Source organism: Oryx dammah, unplaced genomic scaffold (genome assembly GCF_014754425.2).
Source record: "Oryx dammah isolate SB20612 unplaced genomic scaffold, SCBI_Odam_1.1 HiC_scaffold_16, whole genome shotgun sequence".
NCBI classification, from domain to species: Eukaryota; Metazoa; Chordata; class Mammalia; order Artiodactyla; family Bovidae; genus Oryx; species Oryx dammah.
Genome location: NW_024070200.1, coordinates 51,955,713 through 51,969,596, shown reverse-complemented (window position 1 = coordinate 51,969,596; position 13,884 = coordinate 51,955,713). Strand labels below are relative to the sequence as shown.

General features: G+C 43.7%; 1 protein-coding gene across 1 annotated transcript in view; it reads left to right on the top strand.

The window, feature by feature from the left end:
- The window catches only part of AGBL1 (AGBL carboxypeptidase 1), a 411,763-nt gene that overhangs the window by 72,170 nt on the left and 325,709 nt on the right, over nt 1–13,884 (top strand). Inside the window, exons 3-5 of the mRNA XM_040257131.1 lie at nt 2,283–2,429; nt 6,847–6,978; nt 12,389–12,482. Of these exons, the coding sequence (XP_040113065.1) occupies nt 2,283–2,429; nt 6,847–6,978; nt 12,389–12,482 (373 nt within the window). The remainder of the gene's footprint in view (nt 1–2,282; nt 2,430–6,846; nt 6,979–12,388; nt 12,483–13,884) is intronic.

Genomic DNA, 13,884 nt, shown 5'->3' with positions numbered 1-13,884 from the left:
GTAGCCCAAATTTAGGAGGCATTTAGACTCTGGGTGGCTATTCTGTGACATCTCATCTCTGGGGCCAAGGACCTCCAGCCCTCAGTGGTTTGACCTTTCGCCTCCCCGTCTTCCCTCATCATGGCCCATTTAGAGAGCCAGGTGTCAGCTCTCTTATGTAAGTCAAGTGGAGACAGGAAGATGAGGCAGGAGCTAGACTTAGCAGTGTGGTCAGCCATTACATTTTGAGGGATAAGTGGACAGAAGTCACTACAGTGGCATCAACTGAGTTAACTGCGTCCCACCTCTATCAGCTCTTTTCCACTGGAAGTTCTTGGGAAACACAGCTTCTTGAGCATTCCAGCATTCCCTTAGCTTTCTCTTCTGTGAAGCCAGCCACGTTGCATTAGAGACATATTCATATCAAATAGAAATGCCACAAAGAATGTCGCTCCAAAGCCCCAGACCCTCAGGCTACAGCTTCAGAAGGAAGGGCCCGCTCATATCGAGGTTTACCCTCAGGCTGCGCTGTGCTCCAGTGGCGGGGTGATATTTCTTCTGCATCAGGTGCCCTCTGGAGGTGAAGCCCATTTGTTCTCTGGGGTAGTCCTGCCTTCAGTTTGTCCAGTGGTGTCTGGAACTCTTAGAATGAAACCAGAGTTCTCCTTCTGAAATAGTTACTGATTATTGCTCCTTTAGTACAGGAAGAAAAATCAGAGAGTCTTCTTTGATTATAATCTCTCACCCTGTTGACCACATTGGTTCAAGTGTGTAGAGAATCATGTGAGTCCCCTTCCAAGTTGCCCTGTTGACCACGTTGGTTCAAGTGTATAGAGAATCACATGAGTCCCCTTCCAAGTTGAAACGTAACCGCTGCCTTTGGGCTTATCCTGGGGTAAGATGGGGGAGGTCCCTCTTTAAAACTACTCTAAGGTAGAAAGACCAACATATTTTACCTTAGTCCAGACCTTCTTCAAAACTCCCTAGATATATGATTAGGTGTTTGTTTCTCAAAGGATCACTCTGCTTGTTTCCATATGTCCTCACATCAGTTACTGAAGGCCAGCACAAAATAACCATTAATACCACTCATGAAATTATTCTAGATAAGCCATCACACTAAACATTCTTATATTAAGAGACGATTTAAACCTAATAGCTGAGGGATACTGATATTCTCACTTTAATCAAGTATATGATTATCAGTTCAGTTCAATTGCTCAGTCGTGTCTGACTCTTTGCGACCCCTTGAACTGCAGCACTCCAGGCTTCTCTGTCCATCACCAACTCCCAGAGTTCACCCAAACCCATGTCCATTGAGTTGGTGATGCCATCCAACCATCTCATGCTCTGTTGTCCCCTTCTCCTCTGGCCCTCAATCTTTCGCAGCATCAGGGTCTTTTCAAATGAGTCAGCTCTCTGCATCAGGTGGTCAAAGTACTGGAGTTTCAGCTTCAACATCAGTCCTTCCAATGAACACCCAGGACTGATTTCCTTTAGGATGGACTGGGTGGATCTCCTTGCAGCCCAAGGGACTCTCAAGAGTCTTCTCCAGCACCACAGTTCAAAAGCATCAATTCTTTGGCACTCAGCTTTCTTTATAGTCCAACTCTCATATCCATACATGACTACTGGAAAAACCATACCTTGATTAGATGGACCTTTGTTGGCAAAGTAATGTCTCTGCTTTTTAATATGCTGTCTAGGTTGGCCATAACTTTATACATCAGCCTACATGCATATTTCTTTGCATGTGATATGGGTGTTCCCAGGTGGCTCAGGGGTAAACAATTTGTCTGCCAATGCAGGAGACGCATGAGACGTGAGTTTGATTCCTGGGTCGGGAAGGTGCTCTGGACAAGGAAATGGCAACCCACTCCAGTATTCTTGCCTGGAGAATCCCCACAGGCAGAGGGGCCTTGCAGGCTATAGTCCATGAGGTTGCAAAGAGTCGAACACAACTTAGTGACTAAACAACATCAACAAATGCATGAAACACCAGTACCCACATACACTGAGACGTCACAGAGTCTTAGGAAAGTAGAGTTTAGGCTCTGTTTATTATATCTGCTGCAAGTTCTCAAATATTTCATTATTTCTCCATTTCTCACCCCTCACCCCTAACCCTGGCCCCTTACCTAATAGCACAACTTCACACAAGATGCTCATGAACTCCACACTTACTGTCTCTGAGATGAGATGAATCAGCACTTGCTCAGTCTCTAGCTGTGAGATCTGCTTCCTGCTCTAAGGACAGGAGGGTAGTTATGTGAGACTCAGGGGCCCTCTGCTCACCCCCTCAGGCACAGACCGGAGGATCCGCTACATGATCAGCAAGGGTGGGAGTGAAGCCCTTCTGCGGACCCTGGTGGACACGGCCAGGACGGCCTCTCCGGACTATGTCATCCTCCTGCCGCTCTTCCGGCTGCTGGCCAAAGTTGGCCTCCGAGGTACCCACACCCCCAGACCCAAGGATGGCTGGAAGGGTATCTGGGGATGTTATCATGGGAACGATTGGGGAAGCTTTTATGGGAGAACAGAGAGGAGGCAGTTCTAGATGCCTCGGCGATGATGGCAGGAACAGCCCCGCAGGCGAGCACATCCCAGGTACCTGGGGGCTCAGGACCGGAGCCAGAGCGGGAGTGGACTACCTGGGTTGGGGGGTGAGACGTATGGAAGACGGAGGGGAGATATTCCATGGAGGTTTTCAATCACTGTATTTAAAGTTTTTGTTTATTTATTTTTGGCTGCACTGGGTCTTTGTGCTGTGCAGGTTTTTTTCTCTAGTTGCAGCAAGAGGGGGCTTTGCAGCAGTTACAGTGCATGGGCTTCTCTTTGCGGTGGCTTTTCTTGTTGCAGAGCATGGGCGCTAGGTGCTCGGGCTCAGTAGTTGTGGGGCATGGGCTTAGTTGCTCCGTGGTATGTGGAATCTTCCTAGAGCAGGGATCACACCCATATCTCTCACATGGGCAGGCGGATTCTTAACCACTGGACCACCAAAGAAGCCCTCCCTAAATCCTCACTGTGTTTAGGGCATGCTCAAATATATATGACCTTACTTAGGTAATTAAGTCTGTGGAGACTGTTTCCAAATAACATAACATTCTGAGGTTCCAGGCACACATGACTTTTGGGGAGCCAGTTCTTTTTTTTTCATTAAATTTTTTGTTATCATTTGTGAAGTTTATTAAGGACTTCCCTGGTGTCTCAGACAGTAAAGAATCTGCCTGCAATCCAGGGTATTGGTGTTCAATCCCTGGGTTGAGAAGATCCCCTGAAGAAGGAAATGGCAACCTGCTCCAGTATTCTTGCCTAGAGAATTCGATAGACAGAGGAGCCTGGTGGGCTGCAGTCCATGGGGTGGCAAATAGTTGGACACGACTAAGTCATTGCTTAAAGCAATTTTTTATTGGAATATAGTTGCTTTACAAGGTTGTGTTAGTTTCTGCTCTGTAGCAAAGTGAATTAGCTATATGTATACAGATATCGCCTCTTTTTTGGCTTCCCTTCCCATTTAGGTCACCACAGAGCATTGAGTAGTGTGCCCTCTGCTGCACAGTAGGCTCTCACTGTAATCTATGTTATACATAGCATCAATAGCATATATACATTAATCCCAATCTCCCAGTTCACCCCACCCCTCCTTTCCTGGAAGGACAGTTTTCAACTCACTAGTGATATAGTGTATACCGTTAGTTGCTCAGTCGTGCCCAACTCTTTGTGACCCCATGGACTGCAGCCCACCAGGGTCCTCTGTCCATGGGATTTTCCAGGCAAGGATTCTGAAGTGGTTTTCCATTTCCTTCTCCAGGGGATCTTCCCAACCCAGGGATTGAACCCAGGTCTCCTGCACTGCAGGCAGAGTCTTTACCAACTGAGCTACAAGAGAAACCCAAATAAGTCATGTAGAAGTGGTGCTTCCCTGGTTGAAAAGGAGATGGGCGTTTAGAATTCTTTCCACTTATGCTCCACGCCCATTTCTATTTCCACACAGAAGACCCTGAAATACCTCCCTAAAACCTTAGGACCTTTTGGAGCACAGTTGAAAAAGCCTGGGCACCCAGGCTGCATGTAAATGTTACAAATTAGTCATAACAGTTAGGATCTATGTGTGCAGTCTTAGACCACAGGGCGTCCCTGGTGGCTCAGATGGCAAAGAATCTGCCTGCAGTGCCAGAGACGGGTGCAATCTGTGGGTTGGGAAGATCCCCCGGAGAAGGGAATGGCTACCCACTCCAGTATTCTTGCCTAGAGAATTCCATGGATGGAGGATCCTGGCGGGCTACAGTCTGTGGGGTCACAAAGAGTCAGACACGACTGAGCGACTAACACTAACACTTTACGCAGACCACAATCAAGAAGCTCAGTTCCTCTGAATGTTGTGAAGGCAGCAGCCGCTGAAGGCACAGGGCTCTGGGGGTACTCTTTCCTTTCAACGTTTCAAACTCTGCTTTGAGTCCCTTCAACATTTCACAAACAATGACTGAGACCCAGGCATCAGCCAGCACCTGCAGGATCATGTTCCAGACAAAACACATAGAATTCACCCACGGATGACTCAGCAGATATTTACTGCATATCTCCCAGGGCTGTGCACTGTTCTAGGCACACGGGAATCCCACTGTCACCAAGACAGATAAGGGGGTCTGCTCTTGTGGGAATTACATTCAAGCGGGGAAGGGCAGAAAGTACATAATTTGCTAGATAATAGCAGATGGTGATAATTAACTAGGTAGTAACTGGAAGGAAAAGAATGCGTGATGTTCCTCTAAGATGGTGTAGACAGAGAGAGGTGACATTTGAGCCTGATCCTGAAGGATGAGAAGAAGTCAAGGAAACCAAGAGTGGGCTAAGTGAACTACAGGAAGACAGAAGAAACATGATATGCAGCCTAAATGGCAGAGGCTGGGGACTCAGACTTGGGTTTTAGGCTTGAAAGTGAAAGCGTTAGTCGTTTGTTGGGTCTGGCTCTTGTGACCCCATGGGTTATAGCCCGCCAGGTTCCTCTGTCCATGGAATCCTCCAGGAAAGAATACTGGAGTGAGTTGCCAGTCTCTTCTCCTGGGAATCTTTCTGACCCAGGGATTGAACCTGGATCTCCTGCATTTGAAGTGGATTCTTTACCATCTAAGCCACCAGGGAAGCCCTGGCTTGATGCTTATTAGCATGTGACCTTGGGCAAGTTACCATTGGGCTTTCATCGACAAAGTGGGTTTCAGTATATAATTCTTGGGTCACTTGCTGTAAGGATTAAGCAAGGTTGTATGTCGCCTGCTTAGAATGTAGGGTCAGAGGCTTGACAAATAAGAGTCATGTAGGTTTTATAAGAGAAAGAGATGAACCAGGGAAGTGATTTTCAAGTTATAGACCCCAATATTACCATTGCCATAATTACATCACCACACCTCTGCCATCAAAGACTGTAATCCTAGATGTTAGCATTCAAGCTGTCAGGGGCTGAGCTGAACAGAACAGCAATGAGATTGGCTGCTCATGAATGCAGCTGGACAGATATCTTTCTCTTCTGATAAAGGGGATGGGTCATATGAGCTCAGTCACAGTCTCTCTGCCTGGTGTCCTTTGGTCCAGAGATAAATACTGGTAATTGAGGTGTAGGATGTTACCTGTTTTACTCATTTCTACCTGTGATGAATCTGATAGTGACTGTATTCTTGCTAACATAAACATGATTTGGGCATTGCACTTTGGAAAGGACAGAGATAAATGTGACAGGTGGCATAGTCATTTGTTATCCTGTGAAAACCAAGAGCATAGAATAAAAAGTACTTTCTATTTATTTCTTATGCTTATTCTTTATTGTTAAAATAATAATGACTCACCCACAAGTCTGAATATCAGGTTTATTTTGATCAATATTTTCAAGAAATCTGGGAAGAAAATTTTATTTTCTGAAATTATGTTTTCACCTTTTATTTTAAAGTCCTCTATCATATAGAATGAAGACCTCTTATATACCTATCACTCAGATTGAACCATTGTTAACATTTTATCATATTTCCTTAACCTATTCATTTTTGTTTGAAATATTCTAAGGAAAATTAGAGATAGCATTTTACTCCTAAACACTTTGAGTGAATTTTTTGAAGAGAGACATTTTCTTATATAATCACAATACCATAATCACAAATCTAGCAAATTAACAAGACATGCATATTTGTATTCATTCCAGTTTCTCTAAAATGTTCTCAGCATGTCTTTTACAGACATGCTCAGGGAAGGATCCAATCAAGGTCCACATACTACATTTGAATTTATGTAACTTGTTGTTTAGTTGCTAAGTTGTGTCCGACTCTTTGCAACTCCCTGGACTGTAGCCTGCCAGGCTCCTCTGTCCATGGGGATTCTCCAGGCAAGAATACTGGAGTGGGGTGCCATTTCCTTCTCCAGGGAATCTTCCCAACCCGGAGCTCAAACCCACATCTCCTGCAATGCAGGCGAATTCTTCACCACTGAGCCACCAGGGAAGCTCAAGTTATGTCGCTTAAGTATCCTTGATTCTAAAACTGTCTTAGAGAAATAAATTTATACCCAACTAACATCTAGCTCATGTTTGAGAACAACCAGAAGCATTCTTACATACGGGGGATAAGAGTCATACAACCCACAAGGCTGCATGTAAATAATACTTGAAGAATAATGGACCGTATGAGTGCCCTTGATGGGCTCTTTTGAGCCATCTGGTTCTAATGGAGAAATATTTATTAGCATTTTCTACTAGATCTGAAAAGTCTCATTGCCATGACAATCCTCTCCCTCCACCATCTTTGCTGTCTTCTCCCCCACATAGTATATAACTGTCAGAATTAATGCGCGACACAACTAAGATGGATTGATATGTGTTCACAGATAAAAAGTTTGGACAGAAGGCACTGGAATTGGAAGCACTTGATGTGACATTGATTCTGGCCAGGAAAAACCTGTACCACAGCCAGAACCTCCTCCACTGTCTCTGGGTTCTGCGTGTGTTCGCCTCTAGTGGTAAGCAACTCATCTGTGGCTCTCTGGGGTGGCTTCCAGATCTGGGCTGGAGCACCTGGAAGCCATTTGGGAGCATGGTTGGAAGGAGGGCTTGGGGGGAGGACAGATGTAATCCCAACAAGACACATAAACCATGAGGAGCCTCACATTCTAGAGACTGTAGAGGTGAGAAGTGATCTCTTTGTCTCCTCCTCAGCTGTGGAAACCTCTTTTTTCCCCCTTTTATTTATTTTTAATTGAAGGATAATTGCTTTCCAGTAGTGTGTTGGTTTCTGCCAAACATCAGCGTGAATCAGTCATAGGTATACATATGTCCCCTCCCTCTTGAACCTCCCTCCCACCTCCCTTCCATCCCACCCCTCTAGGCTGTTTCAGAGCCCTGGTTTGAGTTCCCTGAGACACACAGCAAATTCCATTGGCTATCTATTTTACATATGGTGATGTATGTTTCTATGTTACTCTCTGCATACATGCTACCCTCTCCTTCCCCGTACCCCCGACCCCGTGTCCATAAATTTGTTCTCTATGTCAGTGTCCATGGAGAACTCTTGAATCAGTTCTTGAAATGAGAGGTCCATAATGTTTTCCCTTGGGAGCTACTCGTTTTAGCACTCTACATCTCTCTGTCAGTACTACAAGGTGAAAAAGACCTATTCCAGGGGAAGGCAGACTTTATTGAGTCCTTATATCCAAGGCACAGTGCAATGTGTTACAGCTGTCAAGAGCAGCCCTCACATCACAAATCTTTCCACTATGTCCCTGAAGTCACGCATGGATCATGACATCCTCTACCCAAGTTTATCGCCCAATGTGTCTTAAAATGGTCCTTCAGGTAATTTGATATATCATAGCAGAAGTGTTGATGTTATTTGCCATCTCCTAATTTGGATTATTCCTGAGTATCGTAACAATCCTGCATGTAGACTTAGCGTTTGATAGCTAAGAAGAAGAAAAGGCGGCTTAGGAGAGTGAAGAAATTGCTTGAGTTCATACAGATAAGTCATGAAGGCTGAGTTTCTAACTGCAAAAGTCATGTTTATTCTACTCTCCACACGGAGACAGTTCTTATTAATAGATTATATTCTGTACCACCTATTTCAGTATAATGAACATAGACTTTTATTTCTCTTTCTAAGCTCCTTTCCTGCAGAAAGAAAGTGGCAATTATTTAGATATAATACTCTCTAGAGGAAAGAACGTGAGCTTAGAGCCAAGAAGACCTGAGCTTGACTCTGATTTCATTTCTTAAGAGTCAGATGACATGGGCACTTAACTTGTTTAACCTCCGTTTCTTCCTTTGTAAAGTCAGAGTTGTAATAAGACCTCATAGACTTGGTGGATGGGTGAGTAAGATCATGTTAAGATCATGGGTAAGCTCATCACATAACAGTTGCTAAGTACGTGTTTTTCTTCTCTGCTTTCCTCTTTCCCCTCAGTCCTATGAGATAATAGGAAGCAGGCCCATACAGGGAATTAATAGGTGACTTTTTCTGTAACTATCCTCAGAACTGCCAAAATAGTAGGGACATGTTTTATTGGTTAATTTCATGAATAAGTGTGGCGTGTGTGTGTGTGTGTGTGTACTTGTGTGCGTGTGTGTACTTGTGTGCATGTGTGTACTTGTATGTGTGCTCAGTCACTCAGTTATGTCCGACTCTTTGGACTGTGACCCACCAGGCTCCCCTGTCCATGGAATTCTCCAGGCAAGAATACCAGAGTGCATTGCTATTTCCTACTCCAGAAGATCTTCCTGACCCAGGGATTGAACTCTCATCTTACCACTGAAACACCTTGGAAGTGAATAAGCATGGAGGACCCATCAAAAGACAATATTTCTAGGGAAAAATGAGATAGATGCTTGACCCCATGTTCACAGGCAGAATCTCCATTCACACTCACATATGTTGACCAAATAATCAGACAATATTTCAGAGAGGTTAAAAGAATATATCCGAATCAGTTTCTAAAAAAAGGAAATTCTAAGTGAGAGGCTGTGGCTTTGTATAAAGGACAACTCTTATTGATGAGTAGGCAGAAGGTATGCCATTTCCATTTTGAGCTTGCCAGCAGCATGAGATTTGAGATATCTTATTTTGGTTTTGTAGCAGGGGTTCCCAACCTCTGGGATCTAATGCCTGATGATCTGAGGTGGAGCTGATGTAATAATAACAGAAATAAAGTGCACAATAAATGTAATGCACTTGAATCATCCCCAAACCATCCCCCACTCCAGTCTATAGAAAAATTATCTTCCACAAAATTGGTACCTGGTGCTGAAAAGTTTGGGGACCACTGTTGTAAAGAATAGTTAAACTGAATAGCCTACTGTCATTATATACATTGATTATGGAGATGTTGAAGAATTCCTTCAGCAGGGAGCTCTGAAAAATGCAGAAATTTGCCTATGGATATGAAGAAGTGGCCATTTGTCTCCTATTCCAAGACAACGTTTATTGTACAAACTATTTCATAAGATTTAAAAAATATATGATCAGTCTCTACGCATTAACTTTACTGATGAAAGGCAAGCAGAGTTCATGAAGCCCATGGATTTCGGTCTCTTTGGTGAATTGTTAGCCACTATCGAATGTTCCAGCAAGTTTTCTAAACAGTTCCTATCTGCAAAAGAAGTTGGCTGGAACCAGAATGGCTCTCTGACAGCCAGCAAACCCTTCAGCAGCTTTCACATGGCCAATGTGGATGTGTATAGACCTGCCAGAGGTCTAACCTTGGGCAGTCATCCAGCATGGAAGAAATCAGTGAGGATTTTTTATTGTTATTCTCTCCCAATTCCAAGTTGAAAGTGTTCCATGCTAGAATTCACGCTCTTAAAACTACTTCCTCCCTAACTGTACTTAATACTAGAGTTTTGCTGAATTATTTGCCAGGAGTTTACTCCAGCATGTTTTCCCAATTTAGAAGGAAAGGCTGAGTAGCCATGGGAGCAGAAGATTGATGGACAGAACTTGGATGCCAAATTCTTGAATTTTGATCCAGGCAATGGCTGCCTGTACTAGCCTCAGGAGGAATGGATGCATAGTGGATGTTCCAGGAATACACACTTCTCGTGGTAACTGAGACATCAGCCTCAGTCTCTCTCTGGTGGACTGTCCTGGGATGGACTATATAAGAGACTCCAGTTTTCCATTTTTTTTCTCCTTTCCTGAGTCTTGGAGCAAGCCAGGATAAGCCTCCCTTGATTCTCTCTCTCTGCTTCTCCATGACCCCCTTGCTACCATTCATATTTCCTGGAACAAAGCTGGCCCAAAGCACAGGGCATTCCGAGGTCTCTGTTTTAGTATGTTACTGAAAATGGGGTCCAGCTGCTTGCCACTCAAATGCCATTAAAGAGACCAGGTTGGGGGAAAGGAAAGTTTGCTTTATTTTGGATGCTGGCAAGCAGAGGGGGAGGGTAGATGCCAGTCCGGCGATCGACTCCGTGCCCTCCTCCACACCTACCACCCCGACAATCAGGGGTCAAGAGCATTTATAGGCTGAGGGAGGGGACTACATGCAGAAACATCACGGTAGGCTCTAACAGCCCTCTTGAAACTGGTCATCAGTGGTCCCACCAGTATCATCTTGATTGCTTTAAGTACAGTTAATCTTTAGTTCCAGGTTCAGTTTGTTTCCATTTCTTTGAGGCCAACTCTGGGAATTGTGGCAGCTTATGTCATGGCTACAGTCTGCTCATCATGTACTTAACTTCTTCCACCTGGTGGGAATTTCAGTATCTACAAGACAGCTTATAGGATATGGCTCTGTATATTATCACTAGCTCTTGAGAAGGAACAAAAAGTCCTTGACTTTGCTTATTGACTGAACTATTATTATTTGGTTTCTTTTGATAGCTTTATTTTGCTTCTGCATTTTCTCACGTTTCTGATTAAATTTTTTCTTTGGTTAAAGTTTTTCCATAGATAGAAGAGTGGTGGTGGTGGTGGTGGGGGCATGGCAAGGATCCTAGGATCCTGCTCTGTTTCACTACAACAGTGCAGTAAAAGGAAAAAAAAAAAAAGTCACACCTTGGAAGATAACCTTCTTTCCTTCTCCTAATTGAACATTTTGCCCCCAGCCAAACTGATTCCATTTTGTATTCTATGGATTCCTCTTATTTGTTGATGTGACCAGAGCTCTTCCTAAAGTGAGCTGAGTGGAGTGGGGTGCTGGGGATATTGTGGAGAAGCTAGAGCAGCATTGGAGATGAGAGTGGCATTCAGAGGTTTTGTATCCAAAATACTTACCTGAAGCTGCCAGGTTGACCAGATGCCCCTTTGAGTCTCCTTCTGTTATTCAGATCTCTCACTATGTTTCTCTAACCATCCACTTGGACAAAAAGGCAAAGATTTCTGGTAATTACCTCTAGGCAGGACCAACTAATGGATAGAAGCATAGTCAAGCCATAGCCTCAGTGTTGGGAGATCCAAATGCAAAAGTAGGAGAACTTGGATTTGGCATGGAACAGAAAGGGTGCTATCTTTTGTATTAAGTTGTTCCTTGAAGTTTTAAAGAAGTGAATCCAAGTTGTACTCAACCTTAGCCCATCCACTTATGACTTTTCTCCATTGTAAATTCTCCAAACAGTAAAATGTATCCAAGAAACTGTTTCTTAAGATGCGGGCTGTGTGTGTGTGTGCGTGCATGCACGTGTGAATGTCATTTTGTCTGTGTGTGCATGCATATATGTATCATATGGGAAGTTGGTAGTGGGTGAAACAGCTTGATCTGAAGTTGCCAGAAAGCCAAAGGTCTACTTAAAGAGAAATCTTCTGCTCAGCAATTACCTTGACTATTCTGATTAAAAATACAATGGATTCCACATATATGCATTAATACACAATATTTGTTTTTTCTCATTTTGACTTACTTCAGTCTGGATACCAAGGAGGAAAAGGGGGTGGGATGGATTGGGAGATTTGGATTGGCATATATACACTACTATGTGTAAGACAGATAACTAATGAAAAGTGACAGTACAGCACAGGGAACTCTGCTCAATAGTCTGGGATAACCTAGATGGGAAGGAAGTCCAGGGAACAGGGGATATATGTATACATGTGGCTGATTCACTTTGCTGTATGGTAGAAACCAACACAACATTGTAAGGTAACTATACTGCCCGCCTCTCTGAATACAGTGGTGTAGGGCAATGGGCCACCGGAAAATGAAAAACATAATTTCATGGCTTGGGCCCCCTTTGAGAAAAAGATAGTATGAGAAGATAATGTGTGCTTTTTAGGTATCTTTAACTTCCAAGCCAGGGATGAAAGACCATGGACTTTCTCTACTTTTAAGTTGCCTTTGGCAGGAAAGGTAATGGACCTCATCTTTCTTTTAGGTCAATCTGTGATGCTGAAAATAATGCTTGGTTCAGATGGGTCAGTAACTAGTGTGCTTTTGATTTTCTTAGTCACCACAGGAGCCATGTTGGGAATTAATGGAGCAATGGAACTGCTTCTCAAGGTCATCACCCCTTACACCCAGAAGCACACCCAAGTAATCAGGTACTGAGCACTTTTTAGTACTTTTTCCCTCTTTGAGTAGATACAGAGATGGGGATGGTCCCAAAGACATTCTCATGGTGATTGGTTGACATAGCTACTATGTCTGCCTTAGATATGGTACAGTGACCTCATCCTGCGTCAACTCCCATCCACCCATGCACCACTTCCTCTGATTGTCACAACAAGCCTGAATGGATATGATACAATGGGTATAACACCATCCTCATTCTCAGATGAGGAAACTCAAATGTGGAGAGAGTCCTTAAGGTCACAATGCCAGGAAAAGGCAGAGTTGGGATTTGAATTCAGCCTGATCTGTCTGACTCAAAAGTCTTTTTTTTTTTTTTTAACCTGAAACCTTCAGGTATCTCTTTTAATCACAGCAACTCTACCATAATGAGTACAGCCCTTTAAAGACAGTCCAGAAAAGACAGGGAAATGAGATGTTCTCAGGGTCTCTGAAGAGATGGCCAGTTAAATCTCTGATATGAAATTCTGGTTGCGTGCTAGCTTTGAGATGTGCTTTTATGATTGGAAAGTGAAACTTTGCCTGTTCTCCCTGGTCCTGCCTGCTGGAGTGGAGTGAATCACAAACTAAAAAAAGGGAGATGGTCAGACACGCCAGCTTTAGAGATATTCAGAACTATTAAGATCCATCATTTATGGGAGTGACTCAGCAAGGACCTTGAAAGAATATTAGAAAAAACTCAGCCAATTTCCGAGATATATGGGGTCGTTTGGCAAAGGAGCATTTCCATGCCCAGCCATGATATTTTCCGCATCCCAGCATCAATCTTTGGCTCATCTTCCGCCTGATTATTTTTCTCTTGGGTCACCAGACTAATGCTATTATCATCCATTCTCACCTGCATCTCTCTTCACTAGCAATTCCTAGAGTGAAAAGCATGATATCTCAGTCAGAAAAAATTACTCATCAAATATGTTGAGAAGTACTGGGTTAAACAAAGTTAGGTACATTTCCTTACTCTAAGACTTCTCAGAGCTTTTGTAAAGCCAACACATAATTCAGAATATTCAAGATGGGTATGTAGTGTCTTCATTGTTCTTTAGTTGCTCAGTCATGTCTGACTCTTTGTGAACCCATGGATTGTAACCCCCCAGACTCCTCTGTCCATGGGATTTCCCAGGCAAGAATACTGGAGAGCGGTGCCATTTCCTTCTCCGGGGGATCTTCCCAACCCAGGGATCAAAGCCGAGTCTCCTGTACTGGCAGGCAGATTCTTTACCACTGAGTCACCAGGGAAGCATCCAGGTAGTATATAGCCTTTTCCAAAACTGGTTGGCTAGGGATCCATTTTTGTTTGGAGACCACCTCTTTTTTGGGAGTCTGTGTTACATGTAACTCATTTGAAAACCCTCTGAAGGGCAAATGTATTGCAAA